At 36.5% G+C, this 16,856-nt stretch overlaps 1 protein-coding gene across 1 annotated transcript; it reads left to right on the forward strand.

Moving 5' to 3' along the window:
- The first annotated feature begins 2,511 nt into the window (after positions 1-2,511).
- On the forward strand, positions 2,512-12,925 carry LOC306860970 (sodium- and chloride-dependent GABA transporter 1-like). The gene is made up of 15 exons (XM_079402996.1): positions 2,512-2,697; positions 3,014-3,321; positions 3,416-3,547; positions 3,850-3,950; positions 4,062-4,171; positions 4,291-4,423; positions 4,639-4,773; positions 4,855-4,958; positions 5,290-5,414; positions 5,538-5,650; positions 6,334-6,465; positions 6,567-6,669; positions 8,059-8,159; positions 10,411-10,578; positions 12,493-12,925. Exons 2-15 carry the CDS (start codon positions 3,087-3,089, stop codon positions 12,802-12,804), a joined length of 2,004 nt encoding a protein of 667 aa, XP_079259122.1. The 5' UTR covers positions 2,512-2,697; positions 3,014-3,086; the 3' UTR covers positions 12,805-12,925.
- Positions 12,926-16,856: the final 3,931 nt, after the last annotated feature.

Raw genomic sequence — 16,856 nt, forward strand, 5'->3', positions numbered from 1 at the left:
TAAACATATGTCAGTGGACAATCGTTGACAGCATTTGCTGCATGTCTGCTTCAGTAGCGGCTGTGTGGCAAAAGTCAGTTTCCATAGTGATTGTGGCGAATGCAGTAGATTAGCAGCACAGTGTAGTGAGGAGAGATCACAGACGATGTGATGTGCTCTGTGTTACGCTGTGCTCATGGTGCTCTGTGCACGATATATTTGACTGTTTCATAGCTTCAAATCAGAAGTCTACATTTCAGTTGTTAATTAGAAATGAATAACTGTCTAATATAATTAAACACACTATATGTGTTTTGCTATAATGATTTGTGTTCATAAATTTCTATAACAAGGAAGGGGAAAGTATCTTTATTTTTTAAAAGAATGAACTGTAAAGACAGTTAAATGCTGGCTTAAACATTTAGGCCTTTGTGTAACTCCAGTGCAATTTTGAGGCAGAGGGAAAAGAAAAATGGAAACATGAAAATTTAATATTTGCTAATGAATGGAGACAAAAAAGGGGAAGATATCAATGGGAGCAAACCCCAGCAGAAACTCTAATACAACAAGGAGGCTGAGACCATTTTGCTGTTGCCTAGCAACACTTGAACAAAATTTTTAAAAACGATTTAGATGCCCCATACTGCTTTGAGGGATGTATATTTTTATACAGCCCACCTAAATGGTCTGCGGTGCTCACACACAACCTGGATCCTCTGCACTTGTAACCAACAATTTATTGTCAATTTTTCAATGTTCGCCAAGGCAAGTCAGAGACACCGAACACAAGCGTTCTCAAACAATAATGACACAAGAAGGATTGATTACTCTCTTATAGCTGACAGGATTTGCATATTTCATTAAAACAAATCAATCCCAAATCGTTATGGGGTAGATGAGACAAATCATTAAAAAAATATGTGCAGAATTTGAAAAATGGTATAGTGGTTTCTTTCTAAGATCAATTAGAACAGCGGTTGCCATAATGCACTACCTACGAAAAGTTCTTCAACTCACAGACTCTTAAAGGAAATCGGATCCTTACACAAGCTTTTAAAAATATACAAATCACAACTGAATGCCTTTCCAGCAGCATTAAATTCTCTTATATTTAAAACCAATAATAAAACACAAATAAATAAGATTATACAATTCAAATGCATAGTTTGGTTTATAATTTTCATATTAAGACCTAGTTTGCTTCTTCTGGTAACATCGAAATTAACTGTTCTTCTTTCTTTCTTTCTTTCTTTCTTTCTTTCTTTCTTTCTTTCTTTCTTTCTTTCTTTCTTTCTGTCACAAATATGAATTCATATGACTGGACAAAACTGACCCTGTTAAACACAAAACAACAGTTTACAAAATACCATGTTTTGACATGTTATTGTTCTTTTTTTATATATATAATTTGAATGCCTTTGAAAGCCTGTTGATTATCACAAATATCTCTCTAAATGAGTCTATCTGGGCATACCATGGTGTCACCAGCAAGCCAAAAGTACTCAAGTATCCACAGCAGGTGCATAAATATGTCATGTTTTCACAGCCCATAACCAAAGGGAGATGCAGCCAGAAGGAGTGCAAATGTTAAATTTCATGTAGTATCATTAGTAGGTTAGTTCACCCCTCATTGGTTCACCATCTGCTTCCAATTGAGTTCTCCACTATGAGCCAAGCTTTGAGAGAGGAGGTGAAATCTATACCACTCTGACCCAAATCCCACATTGGGTTCATTAACTTTTCATTAACTAGTGTATTTTCACAATTCTGTCATTCAGAAGAAATGAAAAAAAGCTAGCTATTCAGTAAGTGCATGATATATCTTTCATACACATGATGGACTGAAAAGTTGAAAATACTTTACTTACCGCATATTTATGGACTTCCAACAGAAGGTCAAGACTGCGCTGTATACCAGGACATTTATGTAATCCAATGATGCATCCCATAAAAGATAATTTCTTGTTTTTTTTTCTTGAGGCATTCTTTCTTTAAGTGTCATCAGTTTCAGATGAGGAGTGATATTTCCTGCTCACACCTGATGCTGTGTCAGTGGCTTCACCTGTTCTGCTCCTCATCTGCCATATTTTTAATATATATTATGCTTTGAAAGTGGGCTGGGTTTGAAGAGGGATTTAGAATGGGCAGTGAATGCACGAGTTCATTTTAACCTCATGATAGCCACAGATGTGTGTCTGCTTGTGTGAGTAAATCAATGAAACTTGAATTTTAAGTTAAGATTTCAAGGATTTAAAGAGAGAGAGAGAGAGAGAAATAAGAAATAGCCCATGCAGCTGCATCCCAAGAATTGTGCTCAGTTTAAAAAAAAAAAAAAGAAACCTGAATATTCCACCGATATATCGGATTGATTTTATGTGAGTATGATGTTAACATATGCACATGCAAGGTAAAGATTTGCATGCCTGACCTAAAAGTATGTGTGTGTGTGTGTGTGTGTGTCTCCATTGGGGGGTGTTGACTTTCACATGACATTGACGCTCTGGAAATGTTGAGTAGCTGCTGATCTCAGACAGTCGTTGCTCGGTGGATCCAGCACCACTCTCCCGTGGACAGCTCCCGCAGCACCGCTTTACATGGACAGGAGGCTCATTTATGCGCCAAGTCATTCTGGAAGTTTACAACTTGGAGAGGAATCTACGGATACCTCACTGCATGACACACGGGCATATTGCTTTTGGGAAAGAAGCCAAATTCACTGTAAGTAGATACGAGAAATTTGGAAATGATTTTCATTTCATTAAAATGCCTTAAGTGTGTTTGTGTGCGTGCGTGTCTGTGTGTTTAAATGCATTTAATTAGTGAATGCATCAAAACACTGCCGAAACATAATTGAGAAGCTGGCTGATCGTTCGATGGACAAACAAATAAAATAAAAAACAACAGCGATTTATATCTGTAAATTGACTGTCATGACAGACAATTCTGTCTCAATTAGAGGCGGCAGCTCTCTCAGTGTTTTGTGTGTGTGTTTACGAGGAAAAAACAATGGTTTGGTGTGATTCGGTGTCTGCAGGTTAACTGAAGCTGTGTCGGGTTTGATCGGCTGTTTGTGTGGTGGATCTCTGCTGCTGTCTGAAATCAGAGACATGGCGACAAACAACACCAAAAACACCGATGGACAAGTTGTGACGGAACTCAACGAGATCACAACTAACGACAAACCCAAAGCAGAAGACGCCAAACCAGAGAAAAATAAGAAAGACATCCCAGACAGAGAAACTTGGGGTGGGAGATTTGATTTTCTCCTGTCATGTGTGGGCTACGCCATCGGACTAGGCAACGTGTGGAGATTTCCTTATCTGTGCGGGAAAAACGGCGGAGGTAAGAGTCTGAGATGTTGTGTCTGGATGTATGTGTGCTTTGTGTTGCTGTGCACAGCTCCACTGGGTGCTTTCATCTATTTCTCTGATTCCAGGGGCTTTCTTGATTCCTTATTTTTTGACGCTTATTTTTGCGGGAGTCCCTCTGTTTTTTCTTGAATGCGCTCTTGGACAGTACACATCCATTGGCGGCCTTGGGGTTTGGAAACTAGCTCCAATGTTCAAAGGTATATGATTTCTGTGCAGCACCTTTCTTTCTTATCTGCTCCCATACTTACTGCTGAAAAAATACGAGTTGGTTTCTACAAGTATGCAAAGTTGGTGTTGTGTGAGACCTTCAGTAATGGGTTATGTGTTGTAAGTTTGTTATGACTGATATATGTCGTTCTGAAGATGCTAATGTACCCTCTGATCTTCAAAGTTGATAATTATGTTATGAAGTAGTCTGCAATGCTGCATAAAGGATGTTTTCACATGCTGCTTTTTTGAAGGAATGAATGTAAATTATAACACACTGTCATAACTACAGGTGTTGGTCTTGCGGCTGCTGTTCTCGCTTTCTGGCTGAACATTTACTACATTGTCATCATTTCCTGGGCCATTTACTACTTATACAACTCCTTTACCACTGTAAGCATTCCTTGTCACATGTGCTTGCATGCCTTAAAAAATGTAATTTGGAGAATGTTTAGGTGGGGTATTTAAAAAAAGACAAGTAAAGCATTCTTCTGCTCTTTGTAGGAGCTTCCATGGAAATCTTGTAACAATCCATGGAACACAGACAGATGTTACACAAACTACAGCATAGTAGACACTACCAATCTCACCAGCGCTGTCATGGAGTTTTGGGAGTAAGATTTTGGGCAAATTGATGTGCATGACCTTCTTTGACATTTGTACATGAAAATACATGTGTCTAGTAAGTGTCTTGTTGTGAAGTGTAATTGTGTTGCATGATGTGCTTATACAGACGCAATATGCATCAAATGACTGATGGCTTAGAACAACCTGGTGAAATTCGTGCGCCACTTGCAATAACACTGGCCATTGCCTGGGTCCTTGTGTACTTCTGTATCTGGAAAGGTGTTAGCTGGACTGGAAAGGTGAGATGTCTTTGTTGGTCTGGATTTTGAGTGAGTTTGTAATAATTTCACCGCATTGAATGCAAAGCACACATGCTTTGTGGGAGGAATCAAAAATGCTCTATGGGTTTCTTGTTCCATGAAAGCAATTTCCAGCATTTTTTAACAGACACAAACACATACGTGGAACAAATGCACATGCGGAAATGTTTGATAGAGAAATCAATGTTTTGCAGGTGGTTTACTTCTCTGCCACCTACCCATACTTCATGTTGTTCATTTTGTTTATCCGTGGAGTGACCCTGCCTGGGGCTAAAGAGGGAATCATGTTCTATATCACTCCTGATTTTGAGAAGCTGAAGGAGTCTGAGGTGATTTTACACGTTTAATCATTCATACAGGATGGAACAAACCCAATCTAGCTGCTAAACAGTTTAATTTTTAAATCTCAGGTTTGGCTGGATGCTGCAACACAGATTTTCTTCTCCTATGGTTTGGGTCTAGGCTCTCTTATTGCTCTGGGCAGCTACAACCCTTTCAATAACAATGTGTACAGGTATGAATAATACAATCAACATTTCATCAGTTAGATAACTCGACCCTCTTTCAGTGTTTCAGGCCCTGCCCATTTGTTTTTTTGATGCTGTGAATGGTTTGTTTGAACGAGCTAGATCTCTAACTGTGACTGACTGTGATTACATGCCCATTATCAGACTTGACATTTTAGCATATGAAGAGCGAGAATTACCATCAAATTAAATTTGAAGTTTGGCTATATCACTTACATAATCCATCTTCTCCTGAAATGCTAAAATGATATGCAGCTTTCAGATCAGACAAAGACGTTTATAGCACATTTGAATACAGAATCCTCTTTTTTTCTGCAGGGATTCTATCATCGTGTGCTGTATAAATTCCTTCACTAGTATGTTTGCTGGATTTGTGATTTTCTCTATTGTGGGCTTTATGGCACATGTGACAAAGAGATCAATAGCTGATGTAGCTGCATCAGGTAATCCGTTCATTTCTACATAATTAGAATTTAGCAATTTACATTTTTATATCGGTTGAAGTATGGATATTTCTCTTAAAGTGTTAATATAACTGTTGTTGTTTTTTCTCATGGCTTACACAGGTCCTGGTTTGGCGTTTTTAGCTTATCCAGAAGCTGTGACGCAGTTGCCTGTCTCACCACTGTGGGCTATTCTCTTCTTCTCCATGCTGCTGATGCTGGGAATCGACAGTCAGGTGAGAATATCACATATTCAAGCTCTGACCTAGAAACAGAAGTGAACGGGATCTGGTAGGTACTTCAGATCTGCCAGCATCAGTGGTGGAGTCCCTGGCGACCACACAAGGAAATAGAAGGAACATTAAAAACACTCCACCGGCCTCGTGCCAAATAGAATCTTTTGATGTTGATTTCTGCCTTTATGTCTGCATGCATTGATGATTTTAAACTGATATTCCTTATCTCTTAAGCTGGAAATGTTAGCATTTTCTGTAAAAACAAACTGGGGTAGAATCGATCCCAGCCCTGAGGCACCAAAAAAGATAGAATTTAGCAATTGTTTTATGTCCTTTACTTTAACGAATTGTTTTTGTTTTTGGAAAGTAATATAAAACCAACTCTGATTGGATGTGGTTATGTAATAACTGAAGCACACAGGCACACCTGTGCATACAGATTTATCGAACATAACCTAATTGTTTGTTGTGATTAATATGCTCACGAAATGTATTATTTATTATTATTTATTTATTATTGAAAATTGGAGCCATTTATGTGTAACAACAACAAAATGAATTTTGTGTTGTGATCTATTGCTATATTTTCTTCATGCTACCATCAGTTCACAGAATGCTTCAGTGTTTTCAAAAAATGCCATATAAATGCAATATCAAATCACCGTTGTTGATGTTGTTTTCAGTTCTGCACAGTGGAGGGCTTCATCACTGCTCTGGTGGATGAATTCCCACGGCTGCTCAGGAAAAGAAGAGAGATTTTCATTGCATGTGTTTGCGTTGTATCCTACGCCATTGGGCTGTCCAATATCACACAGGTAATCAATGAAGAAAGCAGATGATGAGATGTTTGACCAGAGGTTGTATATTAATGTGATTGCAGGCAGGGCCTTGTATTGATGTTCTTGCTTTGTTTCAGGGTGGCCTCTATGTGTTTAAGCTCTTCGACTATTACTCAGCCAGTGGAATGTGTCTGCTCTTCCTGGTGTTCTTTGAGTGTATCTCAATCTCCTGGTGCTATGGTGAGTCCTTTTTATGTCCTCTTAAAATATGTAATTTGCACTGTGCTCATCTTTTGCTTTGAATAGCATTATAAAAACGGACAGAAATGCTTTGGCTGTCAGTCATAAATAATCATAAATAATCATGTCACGACAAAAAGTGCATCCAGTGGGAAAGTGCCACAAAATAGCATTTTTTTGAAAGTAAAAATCATATATATATATATATATATCGCTAATTGCATGCCATGAATTTTAAATAGGGTTGTCAACAGTCCAATATATTGCAACCAGCCAATCAACATGTATGTACAACACAGAAACTCAAACTAAAGTTAGTAACCATAGTCATAAATTAAAAGTTGTGTTCCTACAGAAGACCGGTTTAGATTACAAATGTAGCATTATACTGTCGCTTCTATTTCTTTCCTGTTTATGGTACTATCATTTGGGACTGATACATTACCACTGCCTTTTTTCTGCCAATTTCTGGACATTATTCTTGGTTGTGAATGTAGTGTTAGTTACTGCCTGCTTTCTTTTAGAGTCTGACATTGTTGACCCCGTATACAGCATGTCCCTCATTATGTCTATTGCTATCATCAGTGCTTCTGTTTTCTCTCTGTCCTCAACTAAAGCCAGTTGATTTCTCAATGTTTGCCACCTCCGCTGTCTGGTAGTGTGATATTGCAGGGTACGGCTTGTTTTTGCATGGAATTTCTCTATTTTTGCAATTATAATCCAATCTTTGAATCAGAAGCTGCCTGGGAAACTGTACTGGCTGCTCATCGTGTGTCTGATATGCAATGAATTCAGTTTTCAATTTAATTCAACTCTCTCGGTCCTTATCATGTTTACCCTCTTCACAAACATCCTATCATGCTTTTTTTTTTTAAAGATTGAATTACATTTCCATATCTTTGCTCTAGATCAGGGGTACTGTTTTTAATCACCTCCATGTTCTGTGGGTAAATTTGCTTGTGCTATGATAATTTATAGTAGCGCGTAATGTTACCACACTTAACAATCACAACAATCACCTTCTCAGTACATGTCTGTACAGTCTTTTTCAAATGCATTCAGGTGTTTTCCTTGTCAGTCGTCCTTTTCAAATGTTACACAACAATAGTTAAGAATTGAAGGGGAGTGAAGATCTTTTTGCTTTTTTAAATGATTCTGTTATTATTTAGCACATTCAGTTAGTATTTTAAAAACCATTAATTTCAAGCTTTTATACACACATGCTTATACATGCCATTACTGTTGCAAATATATGTATCAGTACTGCTTCAGATGAATGAATGCATGTATTGATAGATTAATGTATTCCAATCTAATCGGTCAATCCTATTGTTGCAACGTAGTTGCAGTGAATTAATGCAATCCCTTTCAAATTTCATCTAATTTCAGGTGTGAACAAGTTTTATGATAACATCCAGGAAATGATTGGATACAAGCCTTGTCTATGGTGGAAACTGTGCTGGGTTTTCTTCACCCCTCTCATTGTCGCTGTAAGTAACCTACTTTGTTCTTTATGATGTGACATTACGAAATATATATATATATAATGTATATATTAGTGCTGTCAAAAGTAGCGTGTTAACGTAAGCAATTAATTTTTCCAGTTTAACGGCGTTAGAAATATTTAACACAGTTAACGCAGGGCTGAGCTAGGGTTGGCCACCCCACTCACATCTGCTGCTTTGGTCTCTTTTTTCTTGACAAGAATTGCACGCTGTAGCCTGTATCATTCCAAATCAAAGAAACTACGAGCTTGCGCATCAGATCCGTGTCAAGTTCAGCAGCAGCAGCTCTTAAAGTAACAGCAGCCGAATAACCTAATAACCCAGCTCCTGTGATGTCTGTTAATTAAAGAACAAAAGAAAAAAAGAGGAAATCAATAACTTTTGTAGCTTTAAGGGTTTTAATGTCATATTTAATATTTAATGTCAATTTTGATGTTAAATATGCCATTAAAAAATATACTGTCTTTATGATGTTTGTCCATTAATTTGAAGATTGAATGTGAAATTATTGCAGCATAAAAGTGTATTTAAAAACTTTAATATTATTAATTGGGATTAATCGCGATTCATTTCTGAAAAATGTCTGATTATTTAGTTAAAATAAATTAACTAAATATTCACACATATTTTTTTTCTGAAATCATATATATACTGTATATATATATATATATATATATATATATATATATATCTACACACACACACACACACACACACACACACACACACGTGTATATATATATATGATTAATTTATACACAGATATAGATACTGTACCTTGTATTATAGATGTGTGCTTGTATTATTTTTTAAATTTAACTCAAATTTTTATTTTCTATGAATCTGTCAGCTAGCAATGCAAACTGACAAACTTGACCAGTGTTGGGGGTAATGCATTACAAGTAACGTGAATTACGTAATCAGATTATTTTTTTTTCAAGTAACTAGTAAAAAAGCAACAGAAGTTACTTTGTTTTTCCATTTATTGACTGACAGCTCTCCTGTCCCTGTGTTGAGAGAAATCAGGAGTGAGGTGCAGAGACAGAGGCCTTAATAATTTCTCTTTTGGTGTGAAATTGCCTTTACAGTTGCCAAACATATTTTGCATTTTTATGTAGTTGTTTTTTGTTATTAAAAATCAAATAAGCAAGCCCAGCCCAGGTGACAAAAAGTAACACATAAATAACAATGCATTACTTTACATAAAAAGTAACTAAGTAACGCAATTATTTAGTTTTTCATGGAGTAATGCAGTAATGCATTACTTTTAAGAATAACTTTCCCCAACTCTGAACTTGACAACCTAGTTATTTTGCTAACAAGTTGCATTGTGGCATATATAGCCACTTTAGCATGCATAATGTGTGTTAAAACAGTGGTTTTATTTTGTAAACCCTGTTAAAATTAGACATAAATGGATGAGTTAAAGTAAAAATGCAGCATATTTGAATTTAAATTTTTAAATATGGAAATGCGATTCTGATTGTTTTCTCATTTGACAGTGTCAGTTAGTATCAGCTGTTGATTATTAAAGTCATTATTTGCTGATGTTAATGATGAACATTACCTTTGCTGTGTAGAATTACCCTTGTTCATAGTCCCAAATTTGATCCCAGTGTTCTTACACTTTTATTTGTCCCATATGTGACCCTGGACCACAAAACCAATCATAAGGGTCAATTTTTTAAAATTGAGATTTGTACATCACCTGAAAGCTGAATAAATAATCTTTCCATTGATGTATGGTTTGTTAGGATAGGACAATATTTGTCTGAGATACAACTATTAGAAAATCTGGAATCTGAGGGTGCAAAAAAAAAACAAAAATATTGAGAAAATCACATTTAAAGTTGTCCAAATTAAGTTCTTAGCAATGCAGATTACTAATCAAAAATTAGGTTTGGATAAATTTATTGTAGGAAATTTACAAAACATCTTCATAGAACATGATCTTAATATCCTAATATCCTTACTTAATATGCTAGTGATTTTTGTCATAAAAGAAAAAGCAATAATTTTGACCCATATATTGTATTGTTGGTTATTGCTACAAATATACCCGTGCTACTTATGACTGATTTTGTGCTCCAGGGTCACATATACTCTTTTTTCTGGGTATCATGTTCCTTGACTGTGATAAGAATGTTTTTAAAGTCTTGCAGTCTTTAGAAGTATGAATAGATCATGGTGTAATTCTGTGAAAACTGCAGTATTTGTAAACAGAGCTTCTCTACAGGGCGTGTTCCTCTTCAGCGCGGTGCAAATGGTTCCTCTTACAATGAACAACTATGTGTTCCCTAAATGGGGGCAAGGAGTGGGCTGGCTCATGGCTCTGTCCTCTATGGTTCTCATACCTGGTTATATGGGCTACATGTTCCTCACCCTGAAGGGAACATATAAGGAGGTAACTGTATTCATTTAGAGCTGAAATTAAATACAATAATGAGTGGTATAGACCATTGATCTCAAACGCAATTCCTTGAGGGCCACAGCTCTGCAGAGTTTAGCTCCAACCCTAATCAAGCACACCTGATCCAGCTAATCAAGGACTTCAGGACCCATGTGAAAAACAAGTGCACTTCCATAATGTACATAAAGTGCTCTATTTTCGCGCACTAATTTTGCACTCAATATACTAAAATTATTCTTTGGTACTTCTTAAGATAAACTTAAGATCATCTAAGTGTACTAAACTGTGCTATTTTGATACACCATGAATATGAACTAAAATGCACTTTTAACATTCTATCTCTGTATTAAAAAATGTACTTAGTCACCACTTGTAGTACACTTGAGTGTTCTAGTGTATGAAAGATGGTTCAAGTGTACTACAAGTGGCAACTAAATAAATCTTTTTAATACAGAGTATGAAAATAATATGTTAAAAGTGCATTTTAGTTCATATTCATGGTGTCTCAAAATAGCACAGTTGAGTACACTTAGATGATCTTAAAGGAGTCATATGATGCAATTTCTTGTTTCCCTTTTCTGTAGTGCGTTATGTAGCTGTTTGTGCATGTATAAGATCAGCAGAGCTCAAAGTCTCCCACAAAAGGATTGATTCTATGTAAAAGAGAAGGCTGATCCAGACCGGGCTGAAACGCCTCATTCAAACACGCCCCCACATGTCTACGCCACGATGTGGAAATATTTGTGTAATGCTGCCCAAATGTGTACACAAAGAAAGACGGCGTGGTTTCAGTAACCGCAGCCATGTCAGGGAGATGCTGTGTGTTTCTAGGCGAAAGCAAAAGCACTTTATTTGGCTTTCCGAAAGTAGATGCAATTAGGAATCATTGTTAAGATTGGTTTACAACAGAACAGCACAACCCAAATGTTCGAATTTGTGCAACGCATGGACGACAGTTTTGTGAACCTAGGAGAGTACAAGGCTGGCTGTGACCAGGCTATTTCTAAAAAAAAAAGAAGAAAAAAAAAAGGGGGTCAATTCCGACTTCGCTATGACAATTTGGCGCTTCTGAATCAGCGACTGTAAGTATGTTTTGTTATTAGTTTAAGTATTCGCTATAGACTGTTCAAATGCGCAGTTTTGCGCAGTGTCGAGTAACGCGTTGTGTGTGAGAGAGAGAGAGAGAGAGAGAGAGACAAGCAGAGTCACATCACAGTGGAGTCAGCTGTCTTAATCGTGGCTTGTGTGCAAATACATATGAGCTTCATCACTGTGTCTCTCACGCGACTCAGTTTTACCATCATTTCAAGCGCCGAGAGGGGAACAAACGACATTATTAACTGTCATTATATTTATTTTGAAAGCTGAAGCAGTTAGGTTATGGTAAGGGATGTTACATTTCGGATGCGTGCTTGTGGTGTTCGGCCAATCACAATGCTCTAGGTCAGCTGGCCAATCAAGACTGTGCTTGTTGGAAGGAGGGGATTTGTAGAAAATGATGTGTTTGAGAGAGGCAGGGCACAGAGGAACTACAATAATGTACAGTATTTGAAAAATAATGTGTTTTTTGAACATTAAAGCGTCAACATATTCTGTTACACCAAATACATAAAATAATGATCTTTAAAAAAAAAGCATCATATGACCCCTTTAAGTTTATATTAAGAAGTACTAAATAACCATTTTTAGTATATTAAGTACAAAATTAGTGCACGAAAACAGAGCTCTTTAAGGACATTATGGAAATGCACTTGTTTTTCATCTGGGGATTACTAGAAACTTCCAAGCAGGTGTGATTTGGAGCTGGTTGGAGCTGGCAGAGCTGTAGCCCTCCAGGAATTGAGTTTGAGACCACTGGTATAGACGGTATATCTGTGCTCACTGGTGCTGGTTCTGGACTCATTTTAGCGGATCAGGATAATGCTGCAGCCTCCAGCGGTGAGGCGTGCTCAGGAGAACGGGCCAGAGCAGACACAGCCACAGCAGATGGAGCAATCACCGCAACAATCACCGCAACAAGCGCAGCAACCGGACCAAGCACCGCAGCAACCGCAATCACCACAAGCACCGCAATCACTGCAAGCATCGCAAGCCCCACAAGCTCCGCAAGCATCGCAAGCATCGCAAGCACCACAACAACCGCCACAGCCGCAGCCGCAGGCGCAGGTGCAGGCTGATAGTTCCTCTTCGACTAACCCTGGCAATGATGCCAATGTTTAAAACCAGTAGAAGTGAACCCCAGCAGAGAGCAATCAAAGATTAACAACACAGACGACTTCCATGTTTATACAGTAATAGAATCATCTACCTCCAGGGGTCATACATAATCAAGCTAAACATGAAAAAAGCAAAAGTAAAAAAAAATAAAAATAAAATAAAATATATATAAATATATATAAAAACACACAAACACAAAAACACTTGCATTTGAAAAACCTATACAAACAAATTCTGTAAGTTTTTCTAATGTGAAGCAAAGCGTGTCAGTGTTAAATGACTTGTGTATTATGTGAATTTGTCTCTACTAAGGTTATACTGTGAGTTAGATTTAAGGACAGTGCATTGTTTGGCAATGCAGAAGCTATTTATGTGAGGTATGTACTGTTTCTATGTTGCACTGGGGACAAATCGGGAGTATCAATGAGAAACTGGGCGAGATAATGTTACATTCTGGGTTATTTGGGAAAACCAAGGTGTATCGAGCAAGCCCTGTGTCTGAAGCACAAAGAATTTCTAATCGGAAGAGCCCTTGGGTGACCCGTCACGTGTTGTTGAATATTTTTGTTGAGAAAGACTGTTACTATTTTGTTTTTCTTTTCTCAGATAAAAAGTGAAAATACTTGTAAGTGATGAAAACATTTTTAGAATTATTTTTAGAATGCTTTGTACTTTAATGTTGAGACCAAGGACCAAAATCATAGACGTAAGCAAAAACAAATCTATGCCTGCCAATATGTAGTTTGTAAAGCACAGGGTACAAAAAACTAACAAAAAAACAAAATGAAAACACTGCAAAACACAGGGTGAACATTTTTGCTGATTATTATACAGATTATTGATGAGTACTGTCAATTCAGTGTCCTGTTTACATGTTCCCTCAGGAATATCCAAAAAAAAAAGACAAAAAGGGAAAAAAAAAATCTCAGATATGTCTCTGACCTGAGTGCATATCAGCTCCTTAAGCCTGTGATTAATGTAGTCGTGATTTGCATGACCATTAGTTACTTCATGTGCCAAAATGCTGAATAGGTGCAGTGCTAAAACAAAACAGGAACGCACACAAACTGGCCACTACATAACAATGGTTTACACTACTTGATTGTGCCATACATTTTTGAAAAAATATATAAAATATTTCTACGGTATAATAGTTGTACCACATTTGAAGTAAGTAGCACAAACTAAAATACATGAGGGTGTTTTGGCCCTTTTTTCCCCAAAAGCACAAAACGTAATGAGTACAGAGACTTCTCCAACGCTATGGCAATGATGTGGTGACAGTGTGCATAAAAAGGCAGCTACATGTGAAAAGCGTTTGGTCACGTTAAACTTGTTTACTAAGAGAAGATACATACCTACAGAAAATGTGAAATGGCTATGTCCTTTGAATTTTGTACAAAGTTATTTTACTGCAGTTTTACCTGGAACTTTATTGTAAAATTGTATTGTGTAAAACATGTAACCGTGAATGTCTGTACTCCATTATTAAGTTTTTGTCTAAATGTTCACATATTTGAAAAACAATTGCTGTTTTCTGCAATAATATTTTGATCTCTGAAGCACATATCTAACGGAAATTATGAGAGAAGATGATTATAAAAAGGATTATAAAACAAATAGAATTTATGTCTCGTAAGAAATATTGTTTTTTATATTTTTAACTGTTACACTGCCTAAAATTATAACATAGGACATGTATTTAAATGGTGTCATACAAAAAAAGCACGATTGTTATGTCAAATGTATGAATAAACAGAAAATATTCGTAGTCTATAATCTGTGTGCTGATTTTCAGTCTTCACTAAAAGCCATTTATTAGGAGCCTGTATTTTACGATGACAGCCTAATTGTTTCGAACAGTATCCCTTAAAAATTATACAAATAAAGACATCAAGGAATACAATACAATAACCAATAAGCAGCAATTAACTGGGCTGAAATAATGAACGTGCTAAAAATACAGAGGTCCTATTGAATGGGCATGCCAAAGCCAAAAACTCCTGCTCTGTCTGTTGTATTATTTAGTTTTGCAGGTATTTGTAGTCCCAGGAGTAATTGTCAAACAAAGATTTCAACAAATGCATTGAGCGGTTGAACAGTTATCAAACAAATGAACCACGCTTTTTGGGAGTTACATTGTCAGTTTTAGCATCAGTGATTTTGTTACCATATATTTTTAGAGTGTATGTGGTTTAGTTTATTGAATGAATCCAGTGTAATTTTGTTGATTATACGGTGTATCTAATCACAAAAGAGGTACCCAGTTGTTATGGCAGAATGACAATATAATCCATTCTTACATTTCAAAATAATTTAAATATGGTTGTTTTGTCAAGAAAGGCAATATAATGTATGTGTCTATGCTGATTGCTACACTTGCTGTACTGTGCTATAACATTTTCTGATTTGTTAAAAAGTAATTTGAACAGTTTTATTTAATGAATCTGCTGAAAAATATTTAATTACCTTAAATCAAAAATCATTGTTCTTATGCCAGGTTCATTAATTTTGTTTATGGGTGAAAAGATGATATTAAAAATGGAGGTACACACACACAAAAAAAAAAAAAGTAATAGAAGTTACCATTTTGTGTGCTTGTGAAAGGGGATTTGTCCTACAAGATTCATGCTAAAATTGTAATGTGGATAAAATGTAAACTGAACAGACCAATCAAGATCTTGACAAAATATTTAGTCACTTATGTATGGTAAAGAGACTCAGACAGAACAGAAAGCCAAAGCAGAACATAAAAAATACACCCTATTTACAGGAATTATGCTTAGATTCATGCGCAAGCTAAAGCGGAAGTGAAGTGCAGGAAAATGCATGAGATAACACAGGACCAATCGAGTAACATTATTTTACTACACAAACACTGACCAAAATAAACATGGGATTTTTTGAGAGATGCCTTTATCTGCAAAAATGATTGAAGACAAGCAGTTTTTTTTTACAGTTCTCCCAATGACTTGTACAGATGTCATACCCTGGGACATTCTAACACTTATTTAACACTCACATAATGAGCTAAAATGAAATATCAGGCTTACATTTACATTTAGGCATTTAGCAGCCGCTTTTATCCAAAGCAAGATACAAAGGAGGACAACAGAAGCAATCAAAACCAACAAAAGAAATTGAGAATACTAGTGTTAGATGCTCTTTTTATATATAAAAAGAAAGCAAGCATTGTAAAGAGTGCAAGTGTTAAAGGATCAAGTGTTTTTTAATATAAATAAATAAAAAGAAAATGAGTAGAGAGAACAGAAATAGAATAGAGTGCTAGTATTAGAGAGTTAAGTAAAGTAAAATAACATTTAAATGAAATAAACAGAAATATTTGATTGATTAATAGCAAAATACAAATCACTCAATAATTGAATAATAAACAAAATTAGTAACTACAACTGGGACGGTTTGTTTTTATGATCAAACAACAATGAGTCACAATAAAATAACAATATTCACAATAAAAGAATTTCATTGGCCAATCAACAAGAACGCAGAACAATTTATCGCTGTAGAGCATAGGTGCCACAGCTATTGTGCATTCGCTTGCCTCAATCATGAATGGAGTAGATTGCAGAAAACTACTGTTAGCAATTAATTCATTTAATTATTAATTTAATTTGAGGACAGGGAAAAAATTCTAAATAAGAGTAATGTTATACATCAAATGCCCCGGCAAAGTCCCATCCCAAACCTCTTCGTGGTGTCAGGGATCAACTACGGTTACCCTCCAGGGCTAAACCGTAGGCTAAAGTCTCAACCATTCGTGGTTGAGCCCAGGGAGGGCCGAGGGAAAGACCTGGCCACCTACCCTCGTATTATGCAAAGCTGAAAGCAGGAAGATCTGATCCTAAGTGTGAAGGAGGAAAGCGAACGTATGGGCCTGTATTTGAATGTCAAGAAAACGAAGATCATGACAACAGCGAGCAACGGGCAAGTCCACATTGCTATCGACGGTGAGGAAATCGATGTAGTCAAAGATTTTATCTTCCTTGGATCAATTATTGAGCAGGATGGAGGCTGCACATCTGAAATCAAGCAGA

The sequence above is a fragment of the Barbus barbus genome, assembly GCF_936440315.1.
Source record: "Barbus barbus genome assembly, chromosome: 41".
Taxonomy (NCBI): domain Eukaryota; kingdom Metazoa; phylum Chordata; class Actinopteri; order Cypriniformes; family Cyprinidae; genus Barbus; species Barbus barbus.